The sequence below is a fragment of the Myxocyprinus asiaticus genome, chromosome 19, assembly GCF_019703515.2.
Source record: "Myxocyprinus asiaticus isolate MX2 ecotype Aquarium Trade chromosome 19, UBuf_Myxa_2, whole genome shotgun sequence".
Taxonomy (NCBI): Eukaryota; Metazoa; Chordata; class Actinopteri; order Cypriniformes; family Catostomidae; genus Myxocyprinus; species Myxocyprinus asiaticus.
The window spans coordinates 25552713-25569700 of record NC_059362.1 but is presented as its reverse complement, the minus strand read 5'-3'; the positions used below and the strand labels follow the sequence as shown (position 1 = coordinate 25569700).

General features: G+C 34.7%; 2 protein-coding genes across 3 annotated transcripts in view; both read left to right on the top strand.

Moving 5' to 3' along the window:
* The window catches only part of LOC127456743 (cytochrome P450 2J2-like), a 28366-nt gene extending 21554 nt beyond the window's left edge, over window positions 1-6812 (top strand). The window contains exons 1-10 of one of the 2 annotated variants that reach the window (XM_051725293.1): window positions 2423-2683; window positions 2938-3100; window positions 3235-3384; window positions 3654-3811; window positions 3981-4157; window positions 4344-4485; window positions 4659-4846; window positions 5034-5175; window positions 5562-5752; window positions 5920-6812. In XM_051725293.1, the coding sequence (XP_051581253.1) occupies window positions 2501-2683; window positions 2938-3100; window positions 3235-3384; window positions 3654-3811; window positions 3981-4157; window positions 4344-4485; window positions 4659-4846; window positions 5034-5175; window positions 5562-5737 (1479 nt within the window). In that variant the 5' untranslated portion in view covers window positions 2423-2500 and the 3' untranslated portion in view covers window positions 5738-5752; window positions 5920-6812. Of the gene's footprint in view, window positions 1-2422; window positions 2684-2937; window positions 3101-3234; window positions 3385-3653; window positions 3812-3980; window positions 4158-4343; window positions 4486-4658; window positions 4847-5033; window positions 5176-5561 lie in introns of those variants that run through there. The other variant, XM_051725295.1, reaches the window with a different exon arrangement.
* A 2148-nt stretch (window positions 6813-8960) lies between these two features.
* On the top strand, window positions 8961-15867 carry LOC127456744 (cytochrome P450 2J2). The gene is made up of 9 exons (XM_051725299.1): window positions 8961-9228; window positions 9455-9617; window positions 11515-11664; window positions 11883-12043; window positions 12388-12564; window positions 12704-12845; window positions 13024-13208; window positions 13429-13570; window positions 13794-15867. Exons 1-9 carry the CDS (start codon window positions 9046-9048, stop codon window positions 13967-13969), a joined length of 1479 nt encoding a protein of 492 aa, XP_051581259.1. The 5' UTR covers window positions 8961-9045; the 3' UTR covers window positions 13970-15867.
* The last annotated feature ends 1121 nt before the right edge of the window (window positions 15868-16988 follow it).

Genomic DNA, 16988 nt, shown 5'->3' with positions numbered 1-16988 from the left:
GCGCGAGAGAGAGATTTGCACTGCTGCTCCAATCTGATCAGCTCAGATTTCAAATTTAATATATTCATTACTACTGCGTTAAAAAATAACTGCTTTAAAATACATATTTAATGAATTGCATGATTTTAAATTAGACCCCCCAAGAATTGCTTTCCAGGGGCTCTCCAATTACATTCAAGGGGGTCTGAGACCCCCTAGACACCCGTAATTTGCAACATGCATACATATGACTTGGAAAATATCGCATTTTAAATCTAATAATTATTACTTTTTATCTCACAATATAAAAATTTCCCCATGTGGTGGATATGGGCTTCCATAATACACTTCGTGGCAGATTCTGGCAGACCAAACTCCGCACAGCTGAAGCCATGTGTAGGCACATGCTTTTTTTATAGTCACAGGTGAGTGTTGTTATGTGGATTTGGGTTCTGTCTGTTTTTCAGTTTCTATCCTGAAAAATTGCATGATTAATATACATCCTAGTAAACAGTAACATGTAACTATGGGTGTTTCTTTAACAGCAATTACATGTTCCAGGGGGTTGATTTGTATTAAAATGAACATATTTGGTCATTTCAGTCATGTTAAACTGACTAAGAAGGCCTTCATCATCTTTTATCATCATTGGTACTTTTCAACTGTCTTTTATGTACAGATTTGACTGTTTTAGCCATGTCTCAGATGCAGACTTTCTATTTAAAGCTATAAAAATCCATTATGAAAGTACAAAATACAACTTGTTTCAAACTATGGTCATCTAAACAAAAGAATGAAACAAACATAAACTATTTTAATATTTATGGTGGGAAAATTATTTCTAGCATATTTAAAAAAAATGACTTCTGTCCCACAGTTGTTGTATCATTTCCACCACCCCAAAAATGTTTGCCTCCAACAAAGTGTTTTCAAAAGTTTACGTACTTGTTAACCAAGTCAACAAAAGTGTCAGTGAACATCATGCTTGAGATGAAATATCCAAATGGGACAAATAATGTCTGAAAAAAGAAAGAAAGAAAGAAAAAAACCCAAAGAAAATTCAAATTAAACAGCACATATGTGCAGATTACTTTTATTGTCTGTTGTAAAACAGAAAAATTTATTTTTCATTATTGTTTTCAGGATACATAAAATGTTGGTTATGAAATTTGCCTTATCAAGACAAAGGAGGTCTTTTTATTGCAAAATAATTTCCATCACTGTCATTTCAACCATAGAATTTTATTCAACACAATACAAAATTTGAGATGTGCAGAAATTGACACTGTGGTGCATGAAACCTAGCAATATCCTAAATACTTTTTCAAATCAGCCTGGACCCCACCCACCCAGCCCAGCCCACTACATTTTTGAACTGTTGCTTTCTGGCCGACGCAACAGAGCACTGCGCTCCAGAACCGTCAGGCACAAGAACAGTTTTTTCCATCAGGCTATCAATCTCATGATCAGTTAAAACTATACTATAATCACATGTAATACACAGCCATTTATTTTATACATATAATTATATAATAAATATTATACTGTATAATACATAGTCAGTTAGATGATTTAACATATCCTACCTCTTCTGCATTACATTCCCTTGCACTGTATATAACAGATTTGTGTTTGTACATACTATATGTATATTTTTGTCTTATTGTGTATTTCTATATATAATTGCACTTCCATTCACACTTTATTTTTATTCTGTTTTTTTTCTTTTCTTTTTTCTTTTTTTTTTATCTCTGTCTTGTTGTTGTATTGTTTGTGCACTGGAAGCTTCTGTCACCAAAAACAATTCCTTGAATATGGAAGCATACTTGGCAATAAAGCTCATTCTAATTCTGAAATCTTAGTACACACGACATGACTATGCATTCTATTCCTATACTAATAATTACAAAGCATACTGCCCCACCACCACACCTGCATGTGATTATTAGTTAATAATTTATCAGAGTCACCCTTGAACATTATTATGAAATAACAATTCTACATTTTAAGGATTTGACCAGATATTAAATCCATGTGGGGAAGAGAAAGGATAGCCAGTTGTTATTATTTGCATGTTCAATTAAAGTTGAAGAAAGTGAAAATGTTTTACTATTCATGTTTATAGTTCAGACTAAATGTTAAACTGAACATTCCATTTATACAAAGTTTAGAAGACTTCAAGTGCAAATGGAGAGATGTTAGACAGGAGTATGATGTTGCCCATGTGTGTTTACATTATCCCATGTGCTTATCTTGATAAATGTTTCCAAAGGATTGTTGGTAAAAAAAAAAAGAAAATAAAAAATAAAAAATAAATTGCAGATCATAGTGGTCTCTTTCTCCCCTATTCCTGGAATTTCAAGTGACTTATGTAATCCCTCTCCCCTCCTCCCCTCCAAGGTCTACATTTCTCAGTACTGGACAAAATCACTTATACCGCAAACATTTTCAGGCTGCAGAGCTCTGTTACACTGTTGTCCACACACTCAGGCAAAGGAAAACTGCCATCTCCTTCAACACCATGATTCTACACTTCATATATGACAGCCTTGATTTCAGAAGCTTGATCATTTTAATTTTAATTTTAATTATTCTTGTGGACATCATCAAAAACAAAAATCCCCCCAAGTTTCCCCCAGGACCATGGCCTGTACCATTCCTGGGAACTATCTTCACTGAAATGGATTTCAAAACCATGGATAAGGTGGGAGCAAAAGTCATAATTTACTTATTTGCATGTCTCCCAATTTACATTTTTTATTTTTTATTTATTTATTTATTTATTTTTTATAGCGAAAGGATTGATTTAATTTATTGCCAAGTTTATGTATAAAAATGCTTTAGCCGTTAATGTTGCTGATGGATGTTATCAAGTTGAATGTTAAAACACATTTATGGTCCAATATACAGTATGCAAGGTATATATGTTATATTTAATATATTATATTTGAATTTTAGTTGGCTGAAGTCTACGGGAATGTATTCAGCTTAAGAGTGGGTAGTGAGAAAGCTGTAATCGTGTCTGGATACAAAATGGTAAAGGAGGCCCTGATTGGCCAGATTGACAACTTCGTCGAACGTCCACAAGTCCCTCTGTTTCATAAAACTTTTAAGGGAATTGGTAAGTACACTGACTATAATATATGACCTTTATTGACCTTTATGCCTACACATTTAAATCTACATTTTATTCAGGAGCTGGTGATTTGTTAATGACAATGATTTATAATTAATATTTTGTGTAATATTATGAAGGTGTCACACTAAGCAACGGATACCCATGGCGCATGCATAGGAAGTTTACTGTTTCCCATTTGCGAGCCTTTGGAGAGGGGAAGAAAAGCCTTGAGCTCAGTATCCAACAAGAGTGTGTCTACCTTTGTGATGCCTTTAAGGCAGAAAAGGGTATGAACCTTTGCATATGACCTTTTTTTTTTTGCTCCTTCCTTATTCTTTCCTGTGTAATTTGAATCTGATATAAGAGTTACAGAATGACTCCATATATCAGAATTTGTACCTTTTTTTTGTAACTTCATGCTCTGTGAAGAACATCAGTGTTAACTGTTGTGGGAAACTTATTTGTTAGCAAGATAACTGGAAACATTAAACTGGGGGAAAATGGTGGTAAAAAGTTTTTTCTGATTAAATACATATCCATGTTTTCTCTCAAACAGGACCTTTCAATCCTCTGGTGACCTTAAATAGTGCTGTCTCAAACATCATCGCCTACTTGATACTTGGACAACGCTTTGACTATCATGATGAATATTACCAAAACATTCTGCGCCTCGATACTGAATGCATTAAGTTAGCGGGCTCTCCTAGAGCACAGGTACTGACTCATGATGGCATCCTCAAAAAGCATTTGAGACATTTTTTTTCCTTACGTGTATTGACATATTATTGCATCAATTTTTTCTAGAGAGAAACTGTAGACATTACTGTATTTCTTTATATTCCTTTGCACTTTGCATCACCACCAACTGTGTTCATTTATACAGCTGTACAATGTGTGGCCCAGCCTCTTTGAATACATACCTGGCCCCCACCAAACACTTTTTGTCAACTACAATAAGATTACAGACTTCCTGAGAGGAGAGATCAGAAAACACAGAGAAGACTGGGATCCCTCAAACCCTCGTGACTACATAGACAGCTACCTCTCAGAGATGGAAAAGGTTCTTAAAGTTTCTTTCATTACACTTTTGAAATAATTGACTGCCTTGTCATTTCTGAAGGACATACTAACAGTCATCATTGTTAAAAGAGAGAATTGTACATTGTTTTTAGATCTTCGTGGCATTTTTCTGTGGCAGACTTGATTAACTGTAATTCTATATGGTATTGATTCCCATTTTTCACAGAAAGAGAGTGACCCTGAAGCTGGTTTTAATATAGAAAGTTTAGTCGTGGCTTGCCTAGACCTGGTTGAGGCTGGGACAGAGACTGCTACAACAACATTGCGCTGGGGTCTGCTTTATATGATAAAGTTTCCTGAAATACAGGGTGAGTGTGAAGGCAATAGGTTATCATTATCTAGTTTGCAATTATTCTTTATTGATTTAAGAAATATTAAAGAATGTCCCAACTTCCCCACTTTAAAACCAATTCATTGTTTAAATTGAGTATGACAAATTACTGATATGTGTTGATATGTGTTGTGTTTTCCATTTATTTAGAAAAGGTTCAGGCAGAGATAAACAGGGTTATTGGACAGTCACGTCAACCTTGCTTGGCTGACAAAATTAACATGCCGTACACTCATGCTGTTATCCATGAGATACAAAGATTTGGCAATGCAGTGCCACTGGGATTCCCTAAACAAGCTACTAAAGACACCACAATAGGGGGATACTTTATTCCTAAGGTATTCTATTCTATTCTATTCTATTCTATTCTATTCTATTCTATTCCAGAGTCGTCTTGTATAGTCTTTATTGATGGATATAATACAGTACAGTGATCTGTTAGTTCAAAATTCAAAAGACGTTCAGCTTTTGGTTCTAAATAGAATCTTAAACAAATGCATTATTTTTTCCTTCCCTCTTCATTAGGGGACCTCTGTTACAACAAACCTGTCTTCAGTTCTGCATGATCCAGATGAATGGGAAACACCAGACACCTTTAACCCAGAACACTTCCTGGATGAAAAAAGCCAGTTTCGGAAAAGAGATGCCTTCCTACCATTTTCAGCAGGTAATGATTTGAAACCATACAACCTGATATAATTTCTCAATATGTGAAATGCTTTATTTAACCATGACATCATCAGATAAACTCATTAAGGAAGAATTTATTAATTTCAGGTATTTAATATAAACAAGCAATAGCGCACACTAATGAAGTTTAAATTTCACAAGACTAACTTAATGTCTCACTCACACCTTAGTTAATTTATGTAATCAAATTCAAAATGCACATTTGACTACTTAACCAAATTAAAGTCAAAAGCCCTTTGCTACATTATTATGTGTGTAATTCCTCATCATCATTTTTTTTTTTTTTTTTTTGAGTAGTCATATTGTTGCTTGTCCATGCCACATTCTAATGATTAACTTTTTTTCTGTTATATCTGCTTATAGGTAAGAGAGCATGTTTGGGAGAGCAGCTGGCTCGCATGGAGCTCTTCCTGTTCTTCACCTCCCTGCTGCAGCGATTCACTTTCTCTAAGTGTCCAGGAGAGGAACCCAGTTTGGATGGCGAGATATGGTTTACATATGCTCCTGCTCCTTTCCGCATTTGTTTGTCCCAACGCTAGAGTTTGTGTTATAAGGTGAAGCGTGTTTTTTGAGTATACATTAACAACAAAGCCTGTTCATTAATAATATAAAACAATATAAGGACCATGGTGTGTGAAAAGCTCTAGAGAGTTTTCCTTTGATGCTTTATGTTTTACACATAAAAAGTTTATATGCGTAATATTCTTATTTACATTTTCAGAGTGTGACTGCAAGAAGGCATTGCTGAAAAGGAATACATGGATCAGATATTACACTATTTTTTATATTGCATTATGACTTTCAGAAAATGAACAAAGCATACTCATTATAACATTGCAATTATAGCATGCATGGCAAGAAACAAAACAAATATTTTTTTTTTAAAGAAAGTTAGTAAAATCTGAAACAAAGCATGTTTTTTGTTTTTTGACTCAAAAGTTGAGCTTCACAAATGCTTTTCTCTGGCAGTAATTTAGTATTATAGTTTTCAACTGTCATAAATGAAAATATTTTTGTGAATTCTATCCTCCAAAAAAAAAATTCCAATATTATATAGCTGTAGGGTGAACAAGTGAACAAAATGAAACCACACTGGCAAACATTCAGGCAAGAGTATATGTTATGCAGGTTGATTTTAATTGAAAGTATGAACAGTGTTCTTAGGAAGGGGTATTTTCATAAATGTCAGGTCAGGGAAGTCAATTCAACTCAGGTTTTTTATATGTTTTATATGTATTAATAACAATATTTGTTGGCCAAAACAATGCTTTGACTTTTTTTGTTACCTTATAGGCCTATATTTTTGCTATTTCATGAATTATTTTGTATTCATTGGTCTCTATTATAATAACTTTTTTACAGCCTAGATTTTAACCCTTGTGTGACCTTCTGGACATTTTTGTCTTTTTCATTTTTGTTTTTTCGATCATTTTGGCTATGTTAATTCCAATAGTATAAATTTTGCCATAGGTGTGTATTTTGGGGGGAATTTTGATATTTCAACCTCAGTTCCTAAAATACATCTATAATACACTGTGTACACAAAATAGTTTCACTCAGGACCTTAAGGACAAAAATGTCCCCATTGAAACCCATTAAAACTGCAATATTTGATCCCAGTGCCATTAAATCTAAAATCATGAATTCTGTGATATTATGCTTTCATTCAGGAGCCCTGGCTTCAAAATGTAAACTTTTCAAAATGCCATTTTCTTCATGTTTAGCTATGGAGCAAAAACAATATTTTTTTCCTATTTTCTGTTTGCTGTATTATAGAGCACTGCAGGCCAATTGAATTAATGATGCAACTAAATTTGTGTGGGTGTGTTGGTATGGATGTCAGAGTGTGTTTTGTATGTGTGAATTGAGAAATGTGTGTGTGTGTGTGTGTAAAAAACAACAGTGACATTATGTAAACAAACTGGCATTTAAAGGGTTAAAATCCTGAAAATGAATGAATATTTGGTAGTTATGATCAGGACTGATGTTGGTTAAAAAATTTAAGTCAGTGAAAGTGGAAAATAATATTAATATATAATATGTTTATGCCATTTTTTGATGCAGGCATTTTTGTCCTCTAAGTAGCTTTTTTTTTATTGTTGCACAAGGGTTAAGGTGTGTGCCTGTACAGCAACTGCGACTTTCAAAAATAAGTCTATTATTGAGTTTTATTTTTTAATCTGACACTGCACAAAAAATAATAATGCATCAAAATCAATGTTGTTGCTAATCATTGACATATCTCAGACTGTGATAATGCAAAAAAAAAAAAAAAAAAAAAAATTCCCCTTAGCATTTAGTATATGGAAAATTATTCTTTTTTTTTTTTTTTTTTTCATAAAAAACAGCAGTGGCATTATATAAACAAACTGGCATTTAAAGTGTTAAAATCCTGAAAATGAATGAATATTTGGTAGATATGATCAGGACTGATGTTGGTTAAAAAAATTAACTCATTGAAAGTGGAAAATAATATTAATGTATAATATTATTATGGCAGTTTTTTGACACGGACATTTTTGTCCTCTAAGTAATTTTTTTTTTATTGACGCACAAGGGTTAAGGTGTGTGCCTGTACAGCAATTGCAACTTTCAAAAATAAACCTATTATTGATTCATAAATTTACTGGTTTCCTTTCAATATTCATTTTTTTTTTTTTTTTTGTGTAAGCAAATAACATCACTCTGTTTCATTCAAAACATACAAAACAGATAGGATAGACAACAAAACCATTTAAAGACAAATACCGGGCAATTGTAAATGAAAACAAAACATAAAAATCACAATACCTAATATTAGTTAATAAATAGAAATAAACAAAAGCCAAAAGAGAACTAAACAGTAAGTTTATACCAAAGAAGAAGAAGAAAAACAGTCAGGATATGGTATCTATAGCCAAGTAAAGGAATGTTTCACTGTCGAGTGTTTTCACAGTGTGACTCAATCCAGAGCAACAGCTATTATGTAACAAATTGGGGCCCCTGACCCATGGGAAACCTCGTACTTTCAACCATAAAACACTTGGTTCACAGAATCCACATGAGCAGGGACAACCTCAATTTTTTAGATTCAGTCTGTGTTCTTTTTTTACATTTTTTTTTAGAATACATCACTCTCAGACCAGGGTACAAAAGAGCTACATTTACCCTTTTAAAGGGTTTAGCTTTGTCAAGTAACTTACTGATTAATTTAATTGAACATTGCAATAACTGCACACACTATAAATAAATGTTGGTCAGTTACATGTAGAAGGCTCTTAAATAAAAAAAAAGGATAATCTGTTGCAAGATGTTACTGGCTAGGCTTATTTCTTTAAGAGAATATCAGAAAGAGAGCAAAACGATGGTGTCATATTACATCAGCCCAACCCTCTAAACTACTTAATCATTAGGAAAAAGTGCTCTGTCAAATCAAAACACTATGTTTTCAAGACTGCGCAGATATTCTCATGTGCCATGTGTGCATGTGGCTTATCTCTTCTGTCTTTTGTATTTGACAACCTTATAATTAAGTCATTTTTTATTAAAATTCACACAAAGAGTTCACACAAAGGTTGATTTGGGGGGTCTGTTTTTGTTGGAAACTATAGTGATCATCATTATATAACATAATTACATAACAGCCCCCAAACTGCTCAAATGCCCCCTTGCTGCTGAGACCCAGGTCAACATTCTCTTCTGAGATAAAGCAAAAAAAAAAAAAAAAAAAAAAAGAAAGAAAGAAAAAAACTTGCATGTGCACTTTCTTCCACACCCCCATTCATAACAAAGATCTGGTTGAACTAAGTCAGTTAGTAGGACTTAAAGTTTACTTGAGAAGTAGAGCCTGCTGCCTAAAGATTTAGCAATGATTTTATATTCCTTATATGAGTGGCTGGATTTAAAAGGATGCTTGTTTTGTTTTTGTTTACTCCTGCTACTTATAGATATTATCAGAAATAAAAATCCAGCAAATTTTCCACCAGGACCCCAGCCACTACCCATCCTAGGAAATGTCTTCACTGATGTTAACTATAAAACTATGGATCAGGTGAGGCACTCTTTAATAATATTAAGACATTGAGACATTAAGACATTTCTTGCAATGTCTATAGGTGCTAATGTGTAATATGAACACAAAATATCAAGTTACATGATTTTCTAATCTTTTTAAAACAGTTATGATGTTTATCATAACAGTATTATGAGATATTTACATTTTCACATTTAATTTGCTGTGCAGTGATTTAAATATAGCTTCTTATTTATTTCTTCAGTTCATTGAGAAGTATGGAAACATCTTCAGTCTGAGAAAAGGAGGTGATAAAATAGTGTACGTTTCTGGATTTAAAATGGTGAAGGAAGTTTTGATCACTCAGGGGGAAACCTTCATTGACCGCCCCATTTCACCTCTATTTGATGCACTTTATAAAGGCAGAGGTAGGTGTATGCATCAGCTACTATAAATGAGATTTAGAATGCTATACCTAGTAACAATACTAAGTGGATCAATGGTTTTAACAAAGCAAATAAATAAAGATGTCAGATTATAAATACAGCTTATATTGAATCAAACATATTTATCCCTCATCATCATGTTGACATTCTATTGCACAATAGAAGGTATAAGAATTGCAAATTGCAGGTGATTATTGCAATAATGGTTTAGAGTTTTATTGCAGATAAGCAAAACAGGCCACGTGTTGAGAAATATATCTCCTTGCTCAGCTGGGGCAAATGCAAACTATTTTGTAAATAGAAAAACCTGTCTATACGTGGAAATAATCTACAAATGGAAATAACACCAAAGGCAAGCCATTCTTTTTGACACTGACCCAAAACTGAGAAAGGGCCTTTATGTTTTACCTAAAGAACATCCTACTAAACTATGGTTGAAAAAGTAACAAAAAGTCAAAATCAAATTTTGAATACTTTTCAGGTACACTGGCCATATGGTCTACTTTTTTTTTTATAACATTAGAGTTTAAAACACAGCTGATAATCATTTTAACTCTAGAATGCATATGTGCACGCCTGTCTACTTTTTGACTACATTTTTTACATGAAGTGATTTGATCTGCCACTCTCTGTATTTCCTCTATGATCCATATATGTTTATGGTCCAGCCATCCATCTTCTATAGCCGCTTGTCCTATGCAGGGTCGCGGATAGTGCTAGAGCCTATCCCAGCTGTCTCAGGCCAAAGGCAGAGAAACACCCTGGACAGGTGGCTACACACAGACATACACATTCACACTCTCACTCACACCTACAGGCAATTTAGGGTCTCCAATTAATTTTTTGGACTGTGGGGAAAACTGGAAGAAACCCACACGAACACAATGCAAACTCCACACAGAAAGGTCCAGTTAAGCCAGGACTCGAACCCAGGACCTTCTTGCCATGAGGCGACAGTGTTACCCATATTGTCAATGTATTAATAATACATTTGTATTACTCTTGTAATACATTGACTGTTTTCAGTGTCCATTTGTTATGTAATTAAATATATATTCAATACCACGTTCATTCATATTTATGTTGTATGCAAGTATAGCATGTTGTCATTCAGCATTCATGCTTTTATCCAAACTGAATGACATTATACCCATTACAGGGACAGTCCCCATGGAGCAACCTGAGATTAGATGCCTAGTTCACAGCAAAGGCACTATCGATATAGCTCTAGAACCACTTCTTAGTGTGTTTGAACCTGCAACTTTATTATTTTTTTTTTCAGTACACCTCTCCACTCTGAGCAACAAATATGGCTACATAAAAATATAGAGTCATACAGCAATACAGAATCTTTTTTCAAGTTTATAACTAATTTGTATGTAAAAAAACAAACAAACAAAAAAAACATACAAAAGTATCCTAGTCCATTGTACATATATATGTGTTTGTGTGGGTAGTGTTATTTAGACTTTTCATATTTTACCACCAAACATGAAAATTGCCCAATATATCTGCTAACAGTCTTTTTTACACTGTCACCCAAAAGTCCAGCTTTATTTTCAATGTGTGTGAAACTCAATTCAGTATATCAATAAAGTAAATATCAACCAATTAAAAATGTAAATTAAAAATAAAATTATCATTCCAGTTAATTTTACTTGATTTAAAAAAGTAGTTTTATAAAGAATAAGCATCGAGATTTCACCTGGGTATTTTTCGAGCCACATATGCATATAAGCGAGGTAAGGTTGCATAAGCGTTCTAGGGTTAAGAGAGTTTTCACCCTTTTTTTAACTGTTGCTGTTACAAAGACAAGCATGTGGGATTTGCAGAAAGCTGGTCTAAAAAAATGTCACCCCTTTGTCTTGGACTGGGAAAGGTATGTCCTTTAACAATGGGTACTCATGGAGAAAGCAACAGCAGTTTTCCATGAGTCATCTGAAAAATTTCGGAGAGGGGAGGAAGACTCTAGAAGAACATATTCAACGAGAGTGCTACTCCCTAAGTAGAGCCTTTAAAGAAGAGCAGGGTAAGTGCCCGAATACTTAGATGAGACTTCTTTATGCAGAATAACAATGACCCCAAACACACAGTGAGAACAATTGTAAAGTTTTCAGGATTGTTTGAGTTTAAATTATGTTTTAAGAGAGGTGAAATGGTCGGTTTCAGACTGTGAGTCTTTCATACACACAGACCACACTAACACATCATTATCGTAATTTGGTCTGTCTCTACCGTGCAACACAGGCCACCCATTTGACCCTCTCATCAAAATCAACAATGCAGTGGCCAATGTTATTGGTAACCTGGTGTATGGCCATCGATATGAGTATGATGATGTTGATTTCCAAAAGCGTCTACAAATGAGCGCAGAGTCTGTGTTTCTTACAGGATCTGTGTGGTACCAGGTAGAACCTTCATACTTGACCTGATGCAAATACAGCTATACAACACTTCAACACTGTAAAAATTAAAAAATACTTGAGGCACCATTTGTGGTTCCTCAGATGCCACACTGGATGAACCCTGAATTTGAAGAAGTGAGTCTTCAATATCCTATTTATGTGCTCAATAAACTTTAATATACTTTATTTCAAGTACCTCAAAACCCTTCCCTTATGATAGGTTCCTGAAAGAACTGTTGGTTCTTTAACCAACTTAAAAGTTCTTCAGAGGGATTTACCAGTGTGGCATCCGAGGAACCCAGCATGCATAATACTCATATTTTAACAAAGCTTTCATCCTTCTTTAGCTGTATGACGCCTTCCCAGGTATAATGAGGTGGTTACCAGGACCTCATCAGACAATAATCTCAAACTATCAAGAGTTGGCAAACTTCCTGAGAGAAAAGGTTGAGCAACACATACCAGACTGGGACAGTGATAATCCTAAAGATTATATTGATGCATACCTTACAGAAACAGAGAAGGTATAAAAACAAGGTCACATTAAGTTCTGCAGAAATAAGACAGCTTACTTGTTTTTGCATTATTCCAATTGCATGATTGAGAATGATCTAAAAATTATTACTAAACATTCTTGTCCATGTGTTTCATTCTGGGCTTCAGAGGAAGAATGACAAGGAGGCAGGATTTAGCATTGACAGTCTGGTATGGTGTATGGTGGACTTGTTTGAAGGGGGAACTGAAACAACAACCAACACCCTCCGATGGGCTCTACTCTTCCTCATCAAGTACTCTGACATTCAAGGTACAACAATTAATGTACTTAATATTAATGTGCATAAAAATAGATATAAAAAGCCTTACTAGTAAACCGGTGTAACCTTTATTTTTTTATTTTACCATAGTGAACACATGAAGTAGGAATTATTTTAGAACTGCACATCAATGTTCCTCACAAATAACAACATTGTTTCCTCTATTAGAGAAGGTCCAGGCAGAGATAGACCAGGTGATTGGGTCCCGTTTACCTACTATGGCAGATAAGGCAAACATGCATTACACTAATGCTTTCATTCATGAGGTTCTCAGAAAAGCAAACCTTGTGCCGATCAATATGTCTAGAATGGCAAGAAAGGACACAACCCTAAGTGGCTACTTCATACCAAAGGTAAAAGAAGACAGTATATTATGTTTGTGTTTCACACCACTTGATAATTCAGTTTTAGAGTCTCTTTACTGCAGATTTGTTTAAAAAAAATACATACAAAGAACATTTTAAAATAGTCTAAGAATGAAATATTGCAGAAAATAAGGATCATGGAACACACATAGCAGTTTTTATGTGATCTTTCTTACATACAACCCCAAATAATATTTCTTGAATTAAGGGGACAGTGATAATCACTAATCTGACATCAGTGCTGTATGATAAACATGAATGGGAAACACCAGACACCTTCAATCCTGGACACTTTCTAGACTCTGAGGGCCACTTCTGCAGGAAAAATGCCTTCTTTGCCTTCTCAGCAGGTACAGATATTCCTTTAAAAAAAAAAAAAAAAAACAGTAATTAATAACCCCTATCTGTCTATTACAACATGTCAAACTGTCAAAAGTGTACTTCAGTCAAGTAACCTAGATCACTATGCATTAGCGAACAACAACACAGTTTGCAGGCTAATTAAGAGTATCTTTGCATAGTTATTTGCTTGTAATGTTCAGAAAGCTCCTTCATTTGTGATCCCTTTTACAGGCAAGAGGCACTGTCCAGGCGAGTACCTAGCTCACATGGAGCTGTTCATCTTCCTCACCATTTTCCTGCAGACCTTCAACTTCAGCCCTTCCCCTGGTAAGGAGCCCAGTTTGGAGAGCAAAATGGGCTTCACACAAGCACCTCTGCCATACAAGCTGTGTGCTCACCCGAGATGAATGGCGTCAGCTCAGTATGGCAACGAATCTGCATCACCCACTTGGGAACAATGCAGCCTGTAATCATGCCATTTATGGGAACACATTGGGACTATAGTTGGTGAATGTATTTACTCATTTAGAACGAGTTCCAAACACATTATTTTTTTCGTCTTCTTTACAAATCCCAGGAAATGTGTTTTGGCCAGTACTTGTCTCCAGACTACACATGGTAAGAATTAGATTTGGCTTAAATGAGAACAGTTTTGTTTTGATAACTATTTGTTGCGTTATTCACCTTATGCGCCAGAGAAACTAGCGCACAGCCATCTTGAAAATGTTGTCTTTGAACTTCCGGTCTAGCGTTTTCTATGTAGATACTATCTATGGTGTTGATGTCAAAGTGTAATTAGCTAGCAAAGTGGATTTACAGGTTATTAGAGTTGCCAAAGATTATCATGAGTATTTTAAAGTGTTCAGGGGATGTCATAACAACTAGAAGCTGAGTGGGTTGGTTTTAAAACAAGAGTACTTCTTTCATAAATCCACAAGATCTTACCTTCACACTGTGGACTGATATGCTTCTGTGCTCATGAAACTCCAAGACACAACACAAAGTCATTAAAAATATCTCTGTACGACACCTCTGACCATCTTCTCATGTCATTCACCCATCGCATTATAGTTAAGGTGAGCAAACTGGGATGGGGAGACAGCTAGACAGACACAGACACAGACACACAGACACACACACACACACGTTGGTGCGGCTATCCTTATGAGGACTCTCCATAGACATAATGATTATTATACGAACTGTAGATTCTATCCCCTAACCATAACCCTAAACCTAACCCTCACAAAAAAAAAAATCTGCATTTTTACATTTTCAAAAAAACATTGTTTAGTATTTGAATTATGGGGACACTAGAAATGTCCTTATAAACCACATTTATAGCATAATACCCTTGTAATTACCATTTGTAACCTAAAAAAATGTCCTCACACCACCCAAACCCACCCACACACACACAAATATAGCTACATGTGAATGTGTACATTTTATTTTATATTTCGTTTACAACAATTTTAAATCACATTTAAGCCTTAATTTAAAAAAATAACATTTTCTTTAATGTCATGAACTTGCATGTGAAATAATACGAGCTGTCCTGTTTGAAATTTCATGTCAACTACACATTTTTCACATAAATTATAAACAAGTTGAAACCTAAAAAAATGAGTAGAAATACATGTATAATAATAAAACGCTTGTATCATGAAAAAGTGCAGTGTGTCTGTCATAGCTTTCCGAATGTGATCTGCCAGGTCCAATTTACCTCTGTGTGTCGGAAAAACTAACATTTACAGTGACAGAAAAAAAACACCTCACTAGCATTTTCACATAGAAAAGGGTGTATGGTGTAGACTCACACCATCGACTCTTGGTGAAAAATACTTTCTGTGCTCCCACACCTAATCCATTTTGATCGACTCTTCTCAGCAGATTCATTACAAACCGGAGGTTAAGAGACAAAACACGGAAGTGCGGAGTGTTGAAAAGAGGTGGGGCTAAATAAGGTGAATAAGGATTATAATAATGAAACTTAATTTTCGTCCTCCCAACTATTCACAATATGTGACTTTTGGAAACTACATGAATACGCCTTTGCCTTCTGACTCGAACACCACACCTTCTGGATATACAGACTAGTAGTATACTACTTTCTGTATTCATGTTGAGTTGAATTCTTTCACGTTGATTTTCATTTTTCCCTCCTTGCCTTTCTTGTTTATAGTGTGTGTTCTGTTTTGCAATGTCATTTTAAAATAATAATAATAATAATAATAATAATTATTCATTCATCATTATCATTTCGCTTCAGAAGACATTAAATAAACTACTCGAGTCAAATGGATTACTTTTATGCTGCCTCTATGTTCTTTTCGGAGTTTGAAAGCTTTGCACCCCATTGACTTACATTGTATGGACAAAAACACATCATGCATCCTTTAAGAAATCCTCATTTGTGTTCTGCAGAAGAAAGTAATTTGAGTTTTAGATGAGTAAATGATGAATCATAATTTTTGTGTGAATAATTTCTTTAAGTTGGGATACGAGAAATAATTTTAACATGAAAACAATTACACACATCAGCTCTACATAATATGTGACTATTATGACAAAGTTTGGTAAAGGAAAATATGTCACCTCTGTCCTCTTAGACATATCATTTATCTGCTATGTCTTATCAGGTATAAACAAAATGTTAAATACAGCATCTTAAACTACGAAATGATCATCAAGATCAACAGTCTCATTATCATCATTTTATTATTTGACCCTGAATCCCTGTGGCAGTGTATCTTTGTGAATTTACTATTTTACTTATAAGATTATTTTCCCAAACCTACACATGTAACCTTTCCCAAGTGACCATAGCTTATACTTTGTTGACTTACTGAGCAATTAAAATAGCTGAGTCATTGGACATCTCATTGGACAGCAATACTGATTAATTCCCCAGTCCAGGACATCAAACCATGTGTAAAGTCCCTCTATCAGTTATTACACTTACAAACAGAGTTTCTGTAACTAGGTGGAATGAATATTAGCATGATGGTTAAAGTCTGAAGTCACCGTTAACATCTTCAAGGAGGCTCGGAGCTGCGGTGCAGTTTATAGTGCACATGTTCAGGACATATAAGAACTGTTGACTCATATGGACCCAGGTTTGAGTGTACCCTGGGCCATGATCCAATTCCATTCTTTCATCCCTACTTTCCTGTCTACACTCCACTTTCCTTTAAAAATAAAGACAAAAAGAAAACATTCAAGGATATGTTTGACTACTTAGTGAGCGTCCCCATGTGTATTTGAGGATCGATTTACAACATGACAAAAGTAGCCCTACATTCGAAATGTCATTGCATTGCACGAATGTCTTAAATCCCATTTTCCACAAGATAAGCCAAAGAGCAAACATAGCACTATGGTAGGCTGGAAGAATGAGTGGTGAGGGCTCAGTCATTGGCACTA

Excerpts from the sequence above, each read along its gene's own strand:
- LOC127456744 (XM_051725299.1), top strand. The coding sequence starts at position 9,046 with ATGATTTTATATTCCTTATATGAGTGGCTGGATTTAAAAGGATGCTTG. Across the intron at positions 9,229-9,454 it reads ACTATAAAACTATGGATCAG|TTCATTGAGAAGTATGGAAA; the intron begins GTGAGGCACTCT and ends TTATTTCTTCAG. Across the intron at positions 12,846-13,023 it reads CAAGTACTCTGACATTCAAG|AGAAGGTCCAGGCAGAGATA; the intron begins GTACAACAATTA and ends TTCCTCTATTAG.